This window comes from Bombina bombina, chromosome 11, assembly GCF_027579735.1.
Source record: "Bombina bombina isolate aBomBom1 chromosome 11, aBomBom1.pri, whole genome shotgun sequence".
In the NCBI taxonomy this organism is placed as follows: Eukaryota; Metazoa; Chordata; class Amphibia; order Anura; family Bombinatoridae; genus Bombina; species Bombina bombina.
This window is the reverse complement of record NC_069509.1, coordinates 188,224,017-188,241,542: the sequence shown is the minus strand read 5'-3', so window position 1 is coordinate 188,241,542 and position 17,526 is coordinate 188,224,017. Positions and strand designations below refer to the sequence as shown.

The 17,526-nt window shown below is 35.4% G+C and overlaps 1 protein-coding gene across 1 annotated transcript in view; it reads left to right on the top strand.

Moving 5' to 3' along the window:
• Positions 1 to 17,526, top strand: part of RBFOX1 (RNA binding fox-1 homolog 1) — an 874,306-nt gene that overhangs the window by 713,804 nt on the left and 142,976 nt on the right. Inside the window, exon 9 of the mRNA XM_053694366.1 lies at positions 1,462 to 1,501. Within this exon, the coding sequence (XP_053550341.1) occupies positions 1,462 to 1,501 (40 nt within the window). The remainder of the gene's footprint in view (positions 1 to 1,461; positions 1,502 to 17,526) is intronic.

The following is a 17,526-nucleotide window of genomic DNA, read 5'->3' as shown; positions in this document are numbered from 1 at the left end:
AAAAATCAGGTATAAATTTAAACTTCTCATTTTTTTATCAAGCTATGTAATTATTGAACCAATTATCATCAATTTTAAAAACACTGCTATATTTGTATTTATTGGTTTATACCACTGAAGTCATAATAATTTTGTCAAATAATAAGTAAATTCTTAAAGGGGCATGGAACACAAATTTTTCTTTCATGATTTAGAAAGTACAGCAATTTTAAACAACTTTCCAATTTACTTCTATTATCTCAATTGCTTAATTCTCTTGATATCCTTTGTTAATTTTTTTTAAATAGGCTTATTAGCTGCTGATTGGTGGTTGTACATAGATGCATCAAGTGATTGGCTCATCCATGTGCACTGCTATTTCTTCAACCAAGGATATCTAAAGAATGAAGCATTTAGATAAAATAAGTAAATTGGAATGTTGTTTAAAATTGTATTCTCTATCTGAACCATGAGAGAAAAAAAAAATGGGTTTCATGTCCCTTTAAATCATAATAAAACTTCTAACTCTTGGCCTGATGATCAAATACCCGCAGACACGGAGAGAAATCTTGCTAAATCTTTGTTTGTTTTTTGAGCATTATGTTGTTAAGTGTCCTGGCTTCACACACAGAACTCTGTATATGAAGTTAAACAGGTCTCAAGCTAAAATTTTCCTTTCTAAAATTCTTTGAGGGATCTTACAGTACTGACGTATGTTCTTAGATAATCTTACCATAGTGGAAAGTGTTAGATCACCAGGTTCTTTGTGTGATTTTATTTGTGCTTTATTTCTTAAGAGGTGAACCTCTTGAAATATTTATGTTATTGATTCTTTGACTGATCTTTAACATTAAATCACAACACTCTTCAATTCAATGAAAATGCTAACAAAATATTTATTGAAAAAACATGAGAAATCTGTATAAAATATAAGTAGTAATTCTCAAAACAAAGAGTAAAAAAAAAATAAAGAAGTACTACAAAAAAATCTTACAAATTAGGGATGGGAGGTTGTTGGAATTTTGAAATTTAAATCATACAACAAATGTTCCCCTTGATATTTGTTCTGAATTTGAATGTTCTTGTTGAACAAATAATGACATTCAAAATTGAATATTGATTTCCAATGAAGTTGCTGAGAAATTACATTTGATTGTTAATATTAAAATATTCAAAAGTTACTTTCAATATTCAAATGCGATAGATGATAAAAAGATCATTTTCTGTAAAAGTGATGTAGTATGCAAAAAAAAGATTTTGTATTCCTGTAAAACAAACAAATATGGCTAACTTATTTATGGGTATTTGTGTCTATCATTTCCCCATTCTTATTAAAACGTGTTTCATCCAGCCCCCTTACTAAACCAATGTATGTCCTGTGTGCATACTGTCGAGTACCTAACCTTTTGCATCCCAAGTTGCATAGTCAGCGAGTGAATTAGTACTAATCTTTGTGTCTCTTTCTGTTGCTTAACTCAACAGTGTTGTCTACCAGGATGGATTCTATGGGGCAGATATATATGTAAGTATTTAAGTGCATGCAGACTCCCATATCATTGTTTTTTGGCATGGTCATAAACTTATACAATAGACATTTTTATTTTTAATTTAAAAATAATAATAATAATAATAATTGTAAAAACTAAAATTTGCATAATTATGGAAAGTCGAGATTTATAACACTTTATCAGAAACATGAAAAGAAAGTTGCAAGTTTAGTTTTAAAAATTAATGTATTTCAGTTTCCAAATTGAAACAAACTATTCTCAAGCAGTTAGATAGATAGATAGATAGATAGATAGATAGATAGAAAATAGATAGAAAATAGATAGATAGATAGATAGATAGATATAGAATGATAGATTGATAGATAGATAGAAAGAAAGAAAGAAAGAAATATAGATAGATAGATAGATAGATAGATAGATAGATAGATAATAGATGATAGACAGTAAGTTTGATATTTTCAATGCATTTTTCCTTATGTCAATTTTTTTTTTACAATCTATGAAGACAGACAGACATGAGGACAGATTTATAGACAGACTGGAATGAAGACAGCTATATAGACATACAGACAGACATGAACACAGATTTATAGACATACAGACATGAAGACAGATTTATAGACATACAGAAAGACATACAGACAGACATGAGGACAGATTTATAGACGGGCTGGCATGAAGACAGCTATATTGACATACAGACAGACATGAAGACAGATTTATAGACATACAGACAGACATGAGGACAGATTTAAAGACAGACTGGCATGAAGACAGCTATATAGACATACAGACAGACATGAAGACAGATTTATAGACATACAGACATGAAGATAAATTTATAGACAGACAGACATACAGACAGACATGAGGACAGATTTATAGACAGACCTGCATGGAGACAGATTTATAGACATAAAAACATGAGAACAGATTTATAGACAGACTGGCATGAAGACAGCTATATAGACAGACAGACAGACATGAAGACAGATTTATAGACATACAGACAGACAGACAGACAGACATGAAGACAGATTTATAGACATACAGATGGACAGACAGACTGGCATGAAGACAGCTATATAGACAGACAGACAGACATGAAGACAGATTTATAGACATACAGACAGGCAGACAGACATGAGGACAGATTTATAGACATACAGACAGGCAGACAGACATGAAGACAGATTTATAGACATACAGACAGGCAGACAGACATGAGGACAGATTTAAAGACAGACTGGCATGAAGACAGATTTATAGACATACAGACAGACATACAGACAGACATGAGGACAAATTTTTAGACAGGCTGGCATGAAGACAGATATATAGACATGCAGACAGACAGACAGAGAGATAGATAGATCAATAGATTACAATGAACATAATAAAGGTGACTGTCAGGTACCTATTTAAATGCTGGCAACCCTAGACAGATGTCATCTTTCCTAATGAGAAATCCAGCCCTGTATAAACAATTACACATAAATAGATGCAGCGCACATAAACAAATCTGTAGGCCTATCACAATCCATTTTATAGTTAAAATACAGATATGTCCTTAAGCCAACATTTTAAACGATCAATTTCCAGCAGACTTTACAATTTGTGTAATGAATATGAATGTTATCACCTGGTTTCATGGGCATTCTTTCTGTTTTTTTATTCATGCCATCTGTATGCATTTTTTTCTGATACTTCAGCAAAGTTGTAATGTTTCTTGTGATGACTTTCTTGAGGCTGAGAGACATGGTTCACATAGATTTCATCAATTTTTATTTATTCCGGCATGCACAAACGACATTGTAAAAGTCAGAGAGGCTCAGAAGAATGATAAAATATATGAAGCTACAAATCTAATGTTTAGTGATGTTTGTAGACAAAAAAGGACTTTATACCTATGTTACTTTTAAATAAAAGTGCAACCTACTTGTTTTGTACATTTAAAGGGGCATGGAACATTTTTAGAATGTTATATAAAAGGTGTAAGTATGTGTAATAAAAAACTTTGCAATATATTTTCACTATTAAAGGGATAGTCTAGTCAAAATTAAACTTTAATGATGCAGATAGAGCAGTAATTTTAAGCAACTTTCTAACTGACTCTCCTATTATAAATTTTTCTTCATTCTCTTGGTATCTTTATTTAAAAAAGCTGGAATGTAAGTTTAGGAGCTGGCCCATTTTTAGCTCGTCACTTGGGTTGCTGACTGGTTTCTAAATGTAGCCATCCAATCAGCAAGAACTACCCAGATACTCAGCCTAAAATGGGCTACCTCCTAAGCTTACTTTCCAGCTTTTTAAAATAAAGATAGCAAGAGAACAAAGAAAATTGATAATAGGAATAAATTAGAAAGCTGCTCTACCTGAATCTTGAAATTTTATTTTTGACTAGACTATCCCTTTAAATGTACCACTATTTCTTGTAATTTAAGTGTAAAAATGGAGGGTTTTCCAGTTCTGAGAATTGGAAATGCACATTGAAGACTTCATAAAACCTAGATAGCCGAAGCAGAGGGGATAAGTTATCAGGGCCGGATTTCCCATTAGGCACAGTAGGCATGTGCCTACAGGCGCCTTGCAGTGAGGGGCGCCTGCCTGTCAGTAATAAAAAAAAAAAAAAAAAAAAAAAAAAAATTTTTGTGAGGGCATTAATTTTAGTAAGAATTATGCTGCCAGGTGCTTACAGAGTCGAGTGTTTATTGGGAATATGTTACAGCAGTTGAGGGAGCCATGAAGGAGAGAGGGGCAAATATTAAAACTAAACCCCTCCCATTTTTGCCAGGCATGTTTAGTTTCACTTTTATTTTATGTACTTCTGTTGCCTCACACAGCCAAGCTCCATGCTGATGTGTAGCAGACACTTTTTGTTGAGGAATGAAAGCTTCAAAACAGCAGGTTAGGACTGTACAAGGCTTCTAATGCTGCCTAGAATGACAACATAACAAGCAGAGCACTTTAACCCCTTGGCTACCAGAGAGGGTTGCAGTGTATTCACTTGTTATGTGCTGTAGGGCATTTTTATAGCCAGGGGGTTAAATTCTGTTTCAGGATGAATGTTTTTGTTCTATAAAGGCCTTGGAGGTGTGGAGGTTATGTGGGACTAGCTGCTCTGCTCTTTATTACAAGCTGCCAATTGTGATTTACAAATTTTACAGCCTTTAGGGCACTTTGACAACAAAGCTTGTAGACTGTAAGGCTGTAAAGTGTGTATGTGTGTAAACCACTCACATGGCATATTTGTTTGTATGTATGTATATGTATGTATATGTATGTGTATATATATATAATATATATATATATATATATATATAAATATATATATATATATATATATATATGTATATATATATGTGTATATATATGTGTATATATATGTGTATATATATATATTTATATATATATATATATATATATACATACACACACATCACATAAAAAATTGTTAATCTGTTCTTTTATCAAGTAAGTGTGGTATTTTTGTATTGTGGTAAATTGAATTCCTAATTTTAAACACATTTGTTGACCCCTGGATTACATATAATCTACAACATTCCATGTTTTCCTTTGAGAGCAACATCATATTATAGTTCACAAGATTTTTTTCATGTAGTGGAAAAAATACCTACATTTTATGTTTTCTTCCACTGGCTGCACAGGTTGTTGATGAGCTTGCATGCTGCTAGCTTTAATATTGCTATTGTTTACACAAAACTGTGTTTAACTCCAACAAAATGTTAAGAACATAGTCAAAGTCATCTCCAGAAAAGCAATACACTAATGGCTTGTCAATAAACATGTCCTATGAGCCCATCTGGTCTGCACAGATGTGTATTGCTGTCTCAGAACTGACATTGACTATGTGTCTAACTCTTTTGCAAGATGCTAACACACTTCTGTGCAAGCACTAGTGCAATATTAAAATGCTCTAGCAAACTGTCACATTTTATGTCCCTTTAAATAGGGTTTTCTTTAGAATATTTTGCATTAAAAGTTTAACATGATTTGTTTTTGTTATACATAATAGAAATTGTATGGCCATTTGAGTCAAGTGAATATTGATTTTTGGTGTAGCTTCCATTTCAACAAATATTGCAATTGGTGTGTGTATTTGTGTATCTCCATAAAAGGGAAAATGAAATTTTACATCTAATATTTATTTTTAGTTGTCCTAAATAATAATATAAAAAGTCCTCATTTATTTCCACTCTTTTTTTTTTTTTGGGGGGGGGGTAGGGGGGCGCTTCAGGTTTTTGTGCCTAGCCCTGTAAGTTATTGCAAAACAGTGAAAGATCTGCTCACAATATTACAGTGGCTATCCTTGCTAACAGTAACAAGACTTGATTGGGAATTTCAAGTAAAGCAACTGGTACAAAATTTTGGCTACTGAGAACAGTTGCAACAAAACATGGTGTCAATATATTCTAAAATATTTCACACTTGGTTGGTGTGTCTTAATTAACCTCACAAGAAAATTCACATAAACATTTTGGTATGAAAAATTACTATTCAAAATTACACTTAAATGAATACATATTTGATATTTATTTGACAGTGATCATCAGAATAATTATATTTATAGGACATATTTATTAGAATAACATACCTGTAGACATCACATAAAAACATCAGAGAGAAAGCGCATCTGCGATATATATATATACGTATTCATGAATAAATAGAACATATTCTGCTTTGTCAAGAACATTGGAATGGGAAATATTTATATTTTCATGTTAGGTGAAACTAAATCTCCTACATTACAATACAATGTCTAAAAAAAATCCTAAAGATTTTGCATGATTTTCTTTCCAAGCCGGCGAGGTTTTAAACATAAGTCCTAGGAAGAGAAGCACTCTACCAGGAACAAATAGCAGCTTGTTCAATTGTGATTTCCTTAGAGCAGCCTCTTTTAGCCCAATTGTGCTTTTCACAGAGAAGAACTTTCCTGAAGTTTATCAGTCTGATTCTAACAAGGTCAGTCCGGCCCTGAAATACAAGTCAATCCCTCTATAAACAAGGAACATGGCAACCCTAGACGTTCCTTTCAAAATTCTTAGGGCCTCATTAGCAAGGTTCAGTTATAATCCACTAAGCACACTGAGTCCACATCTGGTTTCCCCATCATTCTTAGGGAGACTTTCCCAGGGTCATAATTCAAATACGTAAAGAAAGTGAAACGCTCTCTAAGGAACGAACAACAGCTCAGTGGCTTGTTCTATGGCAATACATATTAATAAATGAGATACTATACATGGATAGTGCGCAGGTACACATGAACAAACAGGCAAGTAGATATTACTAGCATATAACATTAAAGGGACAATCTGAAGGAGTAAATGGCATACACTAATTTTTAGAGCATGTAAAAAAGGGTTAAGCACATAGGTAACTGAGCTCCCAAGTAACAAAAAGGCCAGTGATTAGCTGCTGTGTGCAAGTGCCCCTCCTGATTGGCTGTCTGATCATGTCCTACTGCCATGCTTGTGGCTTCTGAGCACATCCTTGCCTTTGCACTAAAATAGACTGTAAACATCTTAAGATTTTTATTTAAAATGTTTAGATATGCTTATTAAAAAAAAGTATATTTTCATTAGTTTGCCCCCTTTTTATATAACATAGCTCTGAAAATTGAGGATTTTATCATTTTTCGAGATGGAAATCCACCTGCTGACTCCTCAAGGCTAACCCTACTGCACATATTTTCCTAATTGGCTTTAACAAATAACAAGCGCAAAACAATGTACTTTATACTAACTTTACAACAGTCACTAGCCTTGTTGTCAGCAGACTCAACCCCAGATTGTATCCTCAAAATAAGGCAAAGAAAGGGTGGAGTTTGGCTATTGAAAAGCAATTGCAGTAAAAAGGTTGTTCTTTTGTTTTAAAATGTTAAGACTTGGCTGATATGTTATTCTATAGCAACACAACAGAAATGTATTTTAATTACACTGTGTTTACTGTCCCTTTAAGCCCTACGTGGGAGATAAACACATAAGGCTCCATCTAAAAAGCAATGGATAGATAAAGTTACCAACTGTCCACTGATCTCCATGGTGAGAGGTCAGTGGACACTGTACTTCCTCTGTCTGTATGTACTATTGCACAAGGATTGCCTCATTTAACACTGCATGACCAATCACGTGTGAGCAGGGCCTGTCAATCACCCCAAACGAACATGTTCAGGGTGATTTATCTCCGCCACCTCAAAGGTGTCAGAGAGGTAAATAAGAAACAGTCGTCATGTGACCAATGCTTTCTGTATTGTGATAAGCAGGCTCGCAAGTGCTTCAAATTGGCATCCTCTGCTTAGAACATAGAGCTTATAGTTGTATAGAGCATCCTTTTAATATTGCCATAGGTTTATTTATAGATATAATGACTGAAAGAACATTAGCATATAGGAAGTCATGTATACAGGCGCAAAGCACCAAATTACATAATGTCACTGAATTCTAGCTCAAGAATTATTCAAATCTTTGAAACATAATTGAGCTACACATGGGTGAAAAATCAAATAAGGCATTGCATGCCACGACCAATAATATATATATATGTACAAAAAAGAGGGTTGAAAATCCCTTAATAAAGTGATTTTCAAAGACTATCTTTACCTGCACTGGTAATGTCAAAAAGGTTCAATAAACCCCTGTTAAAGGACACCACCTGAACAAAACCACAGAGAGAGATCAATTTAAATTTTAAACCAAACAAAATGTATTTCAGAGTTCTCCAGACCAATTAAGTGCTCCAGATAATTAGATGTGGATGCAAAATATACAGATTAATCACGAATCAATACATACCTCAAATAAAACTAAAACTAAATTACACCAAACAATTTACACCAAACAATTGTTATTGATAAGCAAGAGTGTCAAGCTGTTTAAAGTGAGCCGGCTCACTGAAGAAGATGTAAGATAACTCTGGGAGTGAGGAAATTGATCATTCAGTAATAGATTGACTTACCCTGATTCAAGTTTTACAGTCCCATGTATCCAAAAAGAATCTATTGGATCAATTGATATCCCCATAAAAGTCTCAAACTAAAGCTAGATCAGATTGGCTACCATTAGATTAACCCCCTTATTATTATGACTGTATATACACACAGTCCCAATTGTTCTTCCAGACCCCTTAGGGTATCCCAATCTGGAGGCGGAACTTCTGTGTGCCCTTTTACTGGGTACAATTGTTAACATGATCAGCATACCTGTGCAGTAAACTTGGGCCCATAGTGATGTTTGAGACTATAAATGTTTATGTTTCCCTTAATTGACACTCCAAGGATGACTGTGTACTGTCCTGTACCTTTATCTCAGGCATCCCGTCCTCTTGGGAAATCCTGCATTGTCTCAATACTCACAGACCTGGCCTGTTACATCCGGCAAAGGTGCTGACAGTTTGAGGTATCTTGTGGGTTCTTCTGGCATTATTGCACTATTTATGCTTTGTGGGCTTCTTCTGGCATGTTTTATATATATATATATATATATATATATATAGAGAGAGAGAGAGAGAGAGAGAGAGAAAACACTTAGAATTACATTATGGGAAATGATACAATTAAGAGATGTGTATTCAGGCTTCAGATTAATGCAAATGTATCTGAAATTTGCTGATTGTTAGCTGAATAGATTTTTGGACATAACAGGCGAAGATTAAATTATTGTTTGATCAAATAGATTGGTTCTACTCCTTCTCCTGATTTTTGAAACTAAAATAAAATGTACAAGAAAGAGGAGGAAGGAGTTATATAGTTTAGTTAAACAGCTCCTTGTTATGCACAGGATTAACAGGGTCCGATCTATTTAAGTGTCCATATCCCACCCATGTTCAATGTGGTCCATAATATTACTAATGACTGTTGTTAGGAACATCCAACCAGGCATTAAATGTTGAATTTCAATCATACAGACTTGTCCAATCAAGCCCTTATCCTAGTAAAGTGAGGTGGGATACTAGAGGGTGCTCAGACTTTTGTAACCTTTTTGACTTGAGCTATTGGAACATTGCAGTGGTGACTTATGTGCCTCTGTGAGCTTGTCATTGACTCAAAATGTAATCATAGTGTTGTATATTATGCTAACATTGAAATATAGGTTCTTGTAATTATTTGAATCCAATAGTAAAAGATTTTTGCTAATATGCAGGATATATTGGCCCTCTACAAATAACTAATAATAATAATAATAATAATAAGTTGTCTATATTTGCTTTTCCCATTGGAAATAATGGTAAAAAATCAGATTAAATTATTTGTCTGAAACAAGGTCACATGGATTAATTTGGCCGAACAAATGTTTTGGAAGTTAATACTGAAATAAATCTTTCCGATAAAACAAATGTTGTTGCTGTGCACATGTGTAGTACACTTTATTGTCATTCTATTCAACTATATGGTTTTTATTTTGAAACTACTCAAATTGTATTGTATGAAATGGTATTAATTCAAGCAGCGTCTTATTTTATGTGCACGTAACACAAATAATGTAGCCGTCATGTTTAACATTAAATAAACAAATAAAACTTTTGTAACAAAAAATCTTGATTGACCTTGAAACAAATATTTACTGGATGTGTGTTTAATTGTGTTGGTAAGATGGCTGACTTGCTTAACTGGTCGACTGGCAAATCTATGTCCTCAGTTTAAACTTCTAGGTTAACCTTTTAAAACCTTGACAGGATCAATCAAGCATTTGTCCCTACTAAGGTATAATAATATGAGTGAGAGACTGGCAGCTGCCATTTTACATTATAATCTGTGGCCTGTAGGCTCTGCACTTTAAGTCACCTTGTGGAGAAAACACAATATAAATAACGTTATATACTATTACATAAGCACCCATAGCTTGATATATATGCACAGTCTTCCTTTTAGGCAGAAAAAGATGTTTATGAGATGATAACAGTTTTATAGTTAAGTAAATGTCCTCAGTAAATTTAGTAACAGACAATGGTCCATATTAACTTGATATTAAATTGATCTGAGTCTCCTATAAAGTTAATATATGGTTAATGTTCAGAAAACACAAATATAATAAACAAAATGTTAGCATCTCTGTTCTCTGCATCTGTTGCTCTTTAAGTAAAATAATTCAGTTAGAAAGCTCAATTAAATGTCAGGAAAAATATTTTAGCTACAAATAATTGTATTCCTTTGCCTAATCCAGTAAAAACAGTCTCATAAATAACTGAAATTGGTTCTTATGATTGGTTATATAAAACAAATGAGAAATAAGACATTCTGTGTATTTCAGAAGTCAGTGTTCTCTTTCACTTGGTTTTTGAAACCCAGTCATGTACAGTGCTAGGCATCATGGGAGATTTATTTAAACTAAATTGATGTGATCGTCAAAAATTCATTATAGAGAAACTGAAAGCATTATTTATATTATTGCCAATAATGATCTTAGGGAGGCAGAATTCTGTGAACAGTACAGACTGCATAAAATATTCCTCTTGCAGAAGAAAATGTATTTTAAGACAGTTCAAAATTTAATATTTTTATTTTAATATATATTAAACATTTAATAGCACCTTAAAAACTATTTTTTTTACATTTTTTTCCCCATTGATGCAGTAAACATACTAGTTTGTGTTATTAAGGAAGGAACCCAAATATTATAATTACATAGATACAATAGTGAGATTCAGAGCAGACAAGCAGTTTGTAACATAATACAAAGGATCTGGACTTAATAAGGAGATTTACTTGGGTCCATCATTGTTTAAGAGGTTGCTTAATGTATAGTTTATCTCCTTAGTGTATGACGCTGGGTAAGCAAGGTTGTAAATTGAGTAGATATGTCCATCAGAGAGAAAACTAGATTTGATATGGGATATTGTTTCATAGGGTAACATAATGACAATATTTTGGCAAAACTTATATGGTAGTTATGTTTCAGGAAGTGCTTTGATAAGATGCATGGTATATATGAAATGGATTTACACAGTGTTTGGGTACGCTGTCTGTGGGGTCTCATTAGCAGAGAGGGATGTGTTTGGGTTAATAATCAATTTACTTACATATGAAGCACATCTATTTACATTATCTAAACAAGAATATATACAGCCCAGATATACAGCCCAGATATACAGCCCAGGTACCTGTAGGCACTAAAATCTAAAGCGCTCCCCACATGCTCCGGTTCACATGTATGAACCTATAGATACAGCTATAAATTTATAGAATTATGTTGGTTTTTTTTTTACAGCAGCTGGCTAATTTTGCCAAGGCAGTCTATGATCTATAACAAAACACTCCAGACAGCGACAGTATTTGCCCAATACGATGAGATTCCAGTCAGAACAGTATTTTTTTTAAATATAATTTATACAAGAAAGTGCAAGTTGTCTAGGACTGGGGCTTCATTTAGAAACTTTGCTGACCGAGCCTGCAATGTGCACAATCAACCAAGCCCATAGCAATAATATTCATACCTATGGTATTTTATATGAAAGACCTCTGACTGTACAACCTGTCATGTTGATTTTGACAGGCACTGCTACTGCAGCTGATACATGCCCACCGCGCACTGTAATAGCGCACAATAGTCACTCACTGTCACTCCCCGTAAAAAAACTAACCCCCACACACTTACTCACAGATTGCTCTGGCTGCTCTGTCTGCATTCACTGGAGAAACGGACCTGATAGCCTGGCAGCCATCTTTGTTAAAGGGACAGTATGCACCAATTTTCATATAACTAGACACTACTATAAAGAATAAGGTGCAGATACTGATATAAAAATCCAGTATAAAACTGTTTAAAAACTTACTTATAAGTTCTCAGTTTAGCTCTCTTGAAAAGGTAGCTGGAAAGCCCACTGCAAGTGGGAAATAAGACACTCACCCCTCCCCCTTCTTTTGCACACGAAAAGACCCTTTACACAAACAGGAGCAGGCTGGAGTAGGTATCTGTTGGTATACTCCTAAAACGTTAGGGCTTGGTTAGGAGTCTGAAAATCAGAGCAATGTTATTTAAAAATAAGCAAAACTATATATTAAAAAAAAAAAACAACTTTATGGGCTATATAAATAGATCATCTGCAAAACATTTATGCAAAGAAAAAATGAGTGTATAATGTCCCTTTAAGGGCAAAGTTATTATCTACTATGGTGAGTGAGGGCAGAGCCACAGAGGTGTGCAGAAAAGGCATATGAAGCAGAGAGACAGATGCCCCTCTATGGAAGGTGCCTGTAGGGACATGCCTACTCTGCCTAATGGTAAATCTGGCCCTGGAGATATACTTCTGAGGATTGTCAGATGCAATGCATTATGAAGAGATAAGTATCTGTCTGAGCAAGGCACATGAGATGTAGGAAAGCAAGGCACAAATTATCCTTTTATAATCTGGAAGGGCTATGCATTAGAAAAGGGATGTATTTTGGTTAGTAGAAGGGTAGATAAACCTATCACACAATGGTGTCTCTCTGCACATAGTAATTCCCTTGGTAGTAGGATCAGATTAAAAGCAAGGCAGAGCAGTGACACAGCTTTATTGTAGAGTCTGGTGAAAGAACTTGAATCTACAAGAGGGTTTGAATCAGCAAAAAGAGTGATGACTTCTACCATAGGGTATATCATGGAATATATTATATTCATATAGTAAACAATAAAAATAAATTGAATACACTTTCTAAAACATTTATGTCTAATAAAGTTCTAAGAAGGAAGACATAAGAAAAACAATGTACAAATTGTGCACTTTAAAGTCACAAAAAAACTCAAGGATTTCAGAATTTATCTGATTGGGCTAAGTCAATTAAGGTCAGTAATGTCTTCAATCAGAGAGATCGTTATTTCCTCTTTGCACCCCTCAAAGACCCAGAGTTACATGTCTCTGCCCACAATCCGATAGCTTATCATTTTATATTTGCCTTTTTTTCTTTCATATCTTAACACACATTGGTCAATAGGAAGCACATTTCTTGTATGTATGAATTAGTAGGTTTATACAGAGCTGCTGAAGAGCAAAAGCACATTGCATGTTAATAATACAAGTGAAAAATAAATAACACCTAAATACACTGGGGATTGTCCAGATGTAAATCTAGTTTGAGAGGGTGTTAAGCACATAATATTCCAGACCATAGGACAGCGAAATAAGATTGTAGCCTTGTGCAAGGAAGTGAGATATAAGATTTTAGATAAACAGGAGTAGGTATCCTGGTGGTGGTGAGGATACATTCCCTAAGTCATATCACCTGCCACATAAACATCACAGAATTACATTACCTGTATTAGATTAGCCAGTATTGGGATGATGTATTACCTAATATATTATAAATACACAGTTACATTGTTGCAGTTGTCTTATGCCATTGGCTAATGCAATTTACTTTACTTTTCTCATTGTGTGATCCTGTATCTACTGTCACAGAAAAAGACAATAATTATAATTATGTATACAATACCTCTAATGTCTTCCAAAGGATACATTTCTCCCACTGGAATAATACATTGGGGCCGATTTATCATCGCTCAGACATCGATGAATGCCGACAGCATACGCTATCCGCATTTATCATTGCACAAGCAGTTCCTGTGAACTGCTTGTGCAATGTCGCCCCCTGCAGAGCAGGGGGTGTCAATCAGCGCGATCGTATGAGATTGGGCGGATTGATGTCCGCAGCCTCAGAGCAGGCGGACCAGTTAAGGAGCATGGGGATCAGGGGCCATTCGACCCCATTGTTTGCAATCAATCGCCTTACTTTATTTTTGTAATTTAAAATACAGCAGCTGCTTTTGGTGTTGAAACTAACACCTATACAGAAAATATGAATACTGTGGCATTCTCTTTAGAAAAGCTATGTAAACAGCAGGCAGAAAGAAAATCCACCACTAAATGGTGGGGGGAGTGAGAGATTTTTGTACCTAAAATAGATGGTTTTGCTCATTGAAACCCCCACTTATAATTAACATATTAATACCTAGCTATTGGTCTTTGTATTTAAAGAGATATGGGATATGCAGGTCTGCTCTTTAATTGGGCATGTCCTTAGGAAAAACTGTGATTATTTCAGTCAAAACAACTAAATTATATACAAATATAAGGGAATTATGTCCCATACATTAAATACTTTGCAGCTGTCAAAAACAGGCAATTTAGAATACATTAAAGGGACACAAAAGTCAAAATTAAGTTTTTACGATTCAGAAAGAGCAGCAATTTAACAAAAAAATAAAATTCCAATGTATGTCCATATCAAATTGTACACAGTCTTTTTATATGCACACTCACTGAGACACCAGCTCCTACTGAGCATGTGCAAGACTTTACAGTGTAGATGTTTGTTAGAATAAAATCTACTACTTATTTGAAATTGGCAATAATATGCACACCCACTGAGGCACCAGCTCCTACTGAGCAATGGCATGTGCAAGAGATCACAGTGTATACGTATATGAGTCTGTGATTAGTTGATCGCTGTAACATGATACAGTTATATGCACACAGCCTGAGGCACCAGTTACTACTGAGCATGTGCAAGAGATCGCAGTGTATACATATATAAGTCTGTGATTGGCTGATAGCTGTCACATGATACAGTTACATGCACACACACTGAGGCACCAGCTCCTACTGAGCATGTGCAAGACTTTACAGTGTATATGTATATGAGTCTGTGATTGGCTGATAGCTGTCACATGATACAGTTATATGCACATACACTTAGGCACCAGCTCCTACTGAGCATGTGCAAATCTTCTCAGTGTATTTGTATATGAGTCTGGGATTAGCTGATAGCTGTCACATGATACAGTTACAATACATGCACTTACACTGAGACAACAGCTCTTACTGAGCATGTGCAAGACTTCACAGTCTTTACGTTTATGAGTCTGTGATTGACTGATAGCTGTGACATGATGCAAGGGAAAGGAAATCTAAGGAATTTTTCAAGTTTGTTAGAATAAAATCTACTACTTATTTGAAATTGGCAATAAGTGCTATTGCATTTTTCTTGTTATGATGCATTTTTTGATTATGCAATTATACTGGTTATTTAAGGAGAAACAAGTTTTGCTAGAGCTATTCAGAATAAAAAAAATATTTTTTAATTTTTCTTTTTTTTTCCCTTTATTGAATTATTCACAAAAAAGTTTCCCTATCTATGTGTCATGTTATTTTTTTATTTCAAACTTTATGTAACTTAATCTCTTTGTGACCTTTCTTATAAAGGGCACGATTCACTTAAGTTCTCTGCTTAATTAAAATTATCAAACAAGATCAGTCAGTGTTACAATGATCTTCACAGGATTCTGCAAATTTTACATTAAGAGCTGTATATCTTATTAAGGGCAGTGCTACGTTCCTCTATACCTGAAGGAGAGACCAAAATATTATTCCAGTGTAGAGCACATAAAATAAGAAGCTTCAAATTTGTATTAAAGAAAAAAATTAAAAGCATAGCTAAAGTATGTGTTAAAATTATTTGATTATAGATTACTAGTCCTAAAGCCTGTTCACACGGGCCATTTTTTGCAGTACAGCGGTCCCACCCCTTGCTCTCTCTCCCCCCCTCTCTTTTGCTTTCTCTCTCCCCCTCTCTTTTGCTCTCTCTCCCCCCTCTCTTTTGCACTCTCTCCCCCTCTCTTTTGTCCTCTCTCTCACTCCACCTCTCTTTTGCTCTCTTTCTCCCCAACTCTCTTTTTTGCGCTCTCTCTCCCCCCTCTCTTTTGTGCTCTCTCCCCTCTCTTGTGCGCTCTCTCTCCCCCCTCTCTTTTTGTGCTCTCTCCCCTCTCTTTTGCGCTCTCTCTCCCCCCTCTCTTTTGTGCTCTCTCCCCTCTCTTTTGCGCTCTCTCTCCCCCTCTCTTTTGTGCTCTCCCCCCCTGTCTTTTGCTCTCTCTCTCCCCTCTCTTTTGCTCTCTCTCCCCCCCTCTCTTTTGTTCTCTCCCCCTTCTCTTTTGCTCTTTCCCCTCTTTTTTTCTCTCTCTCCCCCCTTTCTCTCTCCCCCCCCTCTCTCTCCCCCACTCTCTTTCTCCCTTTCTCTCTCCACCCCCTCTCTCCCCCCCCTCTATCTGCCCCCTCTCTCTCGCCACTCTCTCTCTCCCCCTCTCGTTTGCTCTCTTTCCACCCTTGCATTTGCGCTCTCTTCTCCCTCCTTTTTGTGCTCTCTCTCCCTCTCGTTTGCTCTCACTCTCCCTCTCTTTTGTTCTTTCCCCCCTCTTTTGCTCTATCTCTCTCCCCCCACTCTTTTGCTCTTTCTTCCCTTCTCTTTTTATTTCTCCCCCTATCTTTTGCTCTCTCTCTCCCCCTCTCTTTTGCTCTCTGTCTCCCCCCTCTTTTTTGCTCTCTCTTTCCCCCCTTTATTTTTCTCTCTCCCCCTCTCTTTAGCTCTCTCTATCCCCTCTCTTTTGTTCTTTCCCCTCTATTTTGCTCTCTCTCCCCTCTTTTTTTGCTCTTTCCCATCTCTTTTGCTCTCTCCCCCTCTCTTTTTCTCTCTCTCCCCCTCTCTTTTGATCTGTCTCTCTCGAAACGCATGTGACCGCGCCTGGCCCCACCCCACCACGCTCGGTCCTGCCCTGTCACGCCCGCCCACGCTGAAAACAGCAGATCAGGAAGACTCTAAGGCCAGGTGTGTTTGTCCTTTCGCTGTCCTCTACTGCTCATGACAGCTTCGACAAACACACTTGGCCTTTTATATTATAGGATTAGTTGAGCAATAGTTTGCACTCATGTTTGAGTATTAAAACCTCTAGAAGTTCGATTTTTGCACTCCGAGATTTACGTTGTTATTACGAGTTGAATGTAAAACATTCTCACAATCCCAAAGTGGCATTATCAAATAGACTTTGAGAAGTCGCAAATGAAATATTTACAGTAAATATACAGTATATATATATATCCTGTAAACTCCAAAATGTAATTACTATTTAATTTTTTTTTTTTTTTAATTATTTATTGTCAGAAGAGAAACTAAGTATAACTCAGTCAGGGTATTCAATATTAGGGAACAACAGTTCAATGAACATAATATGTGATATTAGTCATACAAAGCATACTAAAGATATTAAAAAGT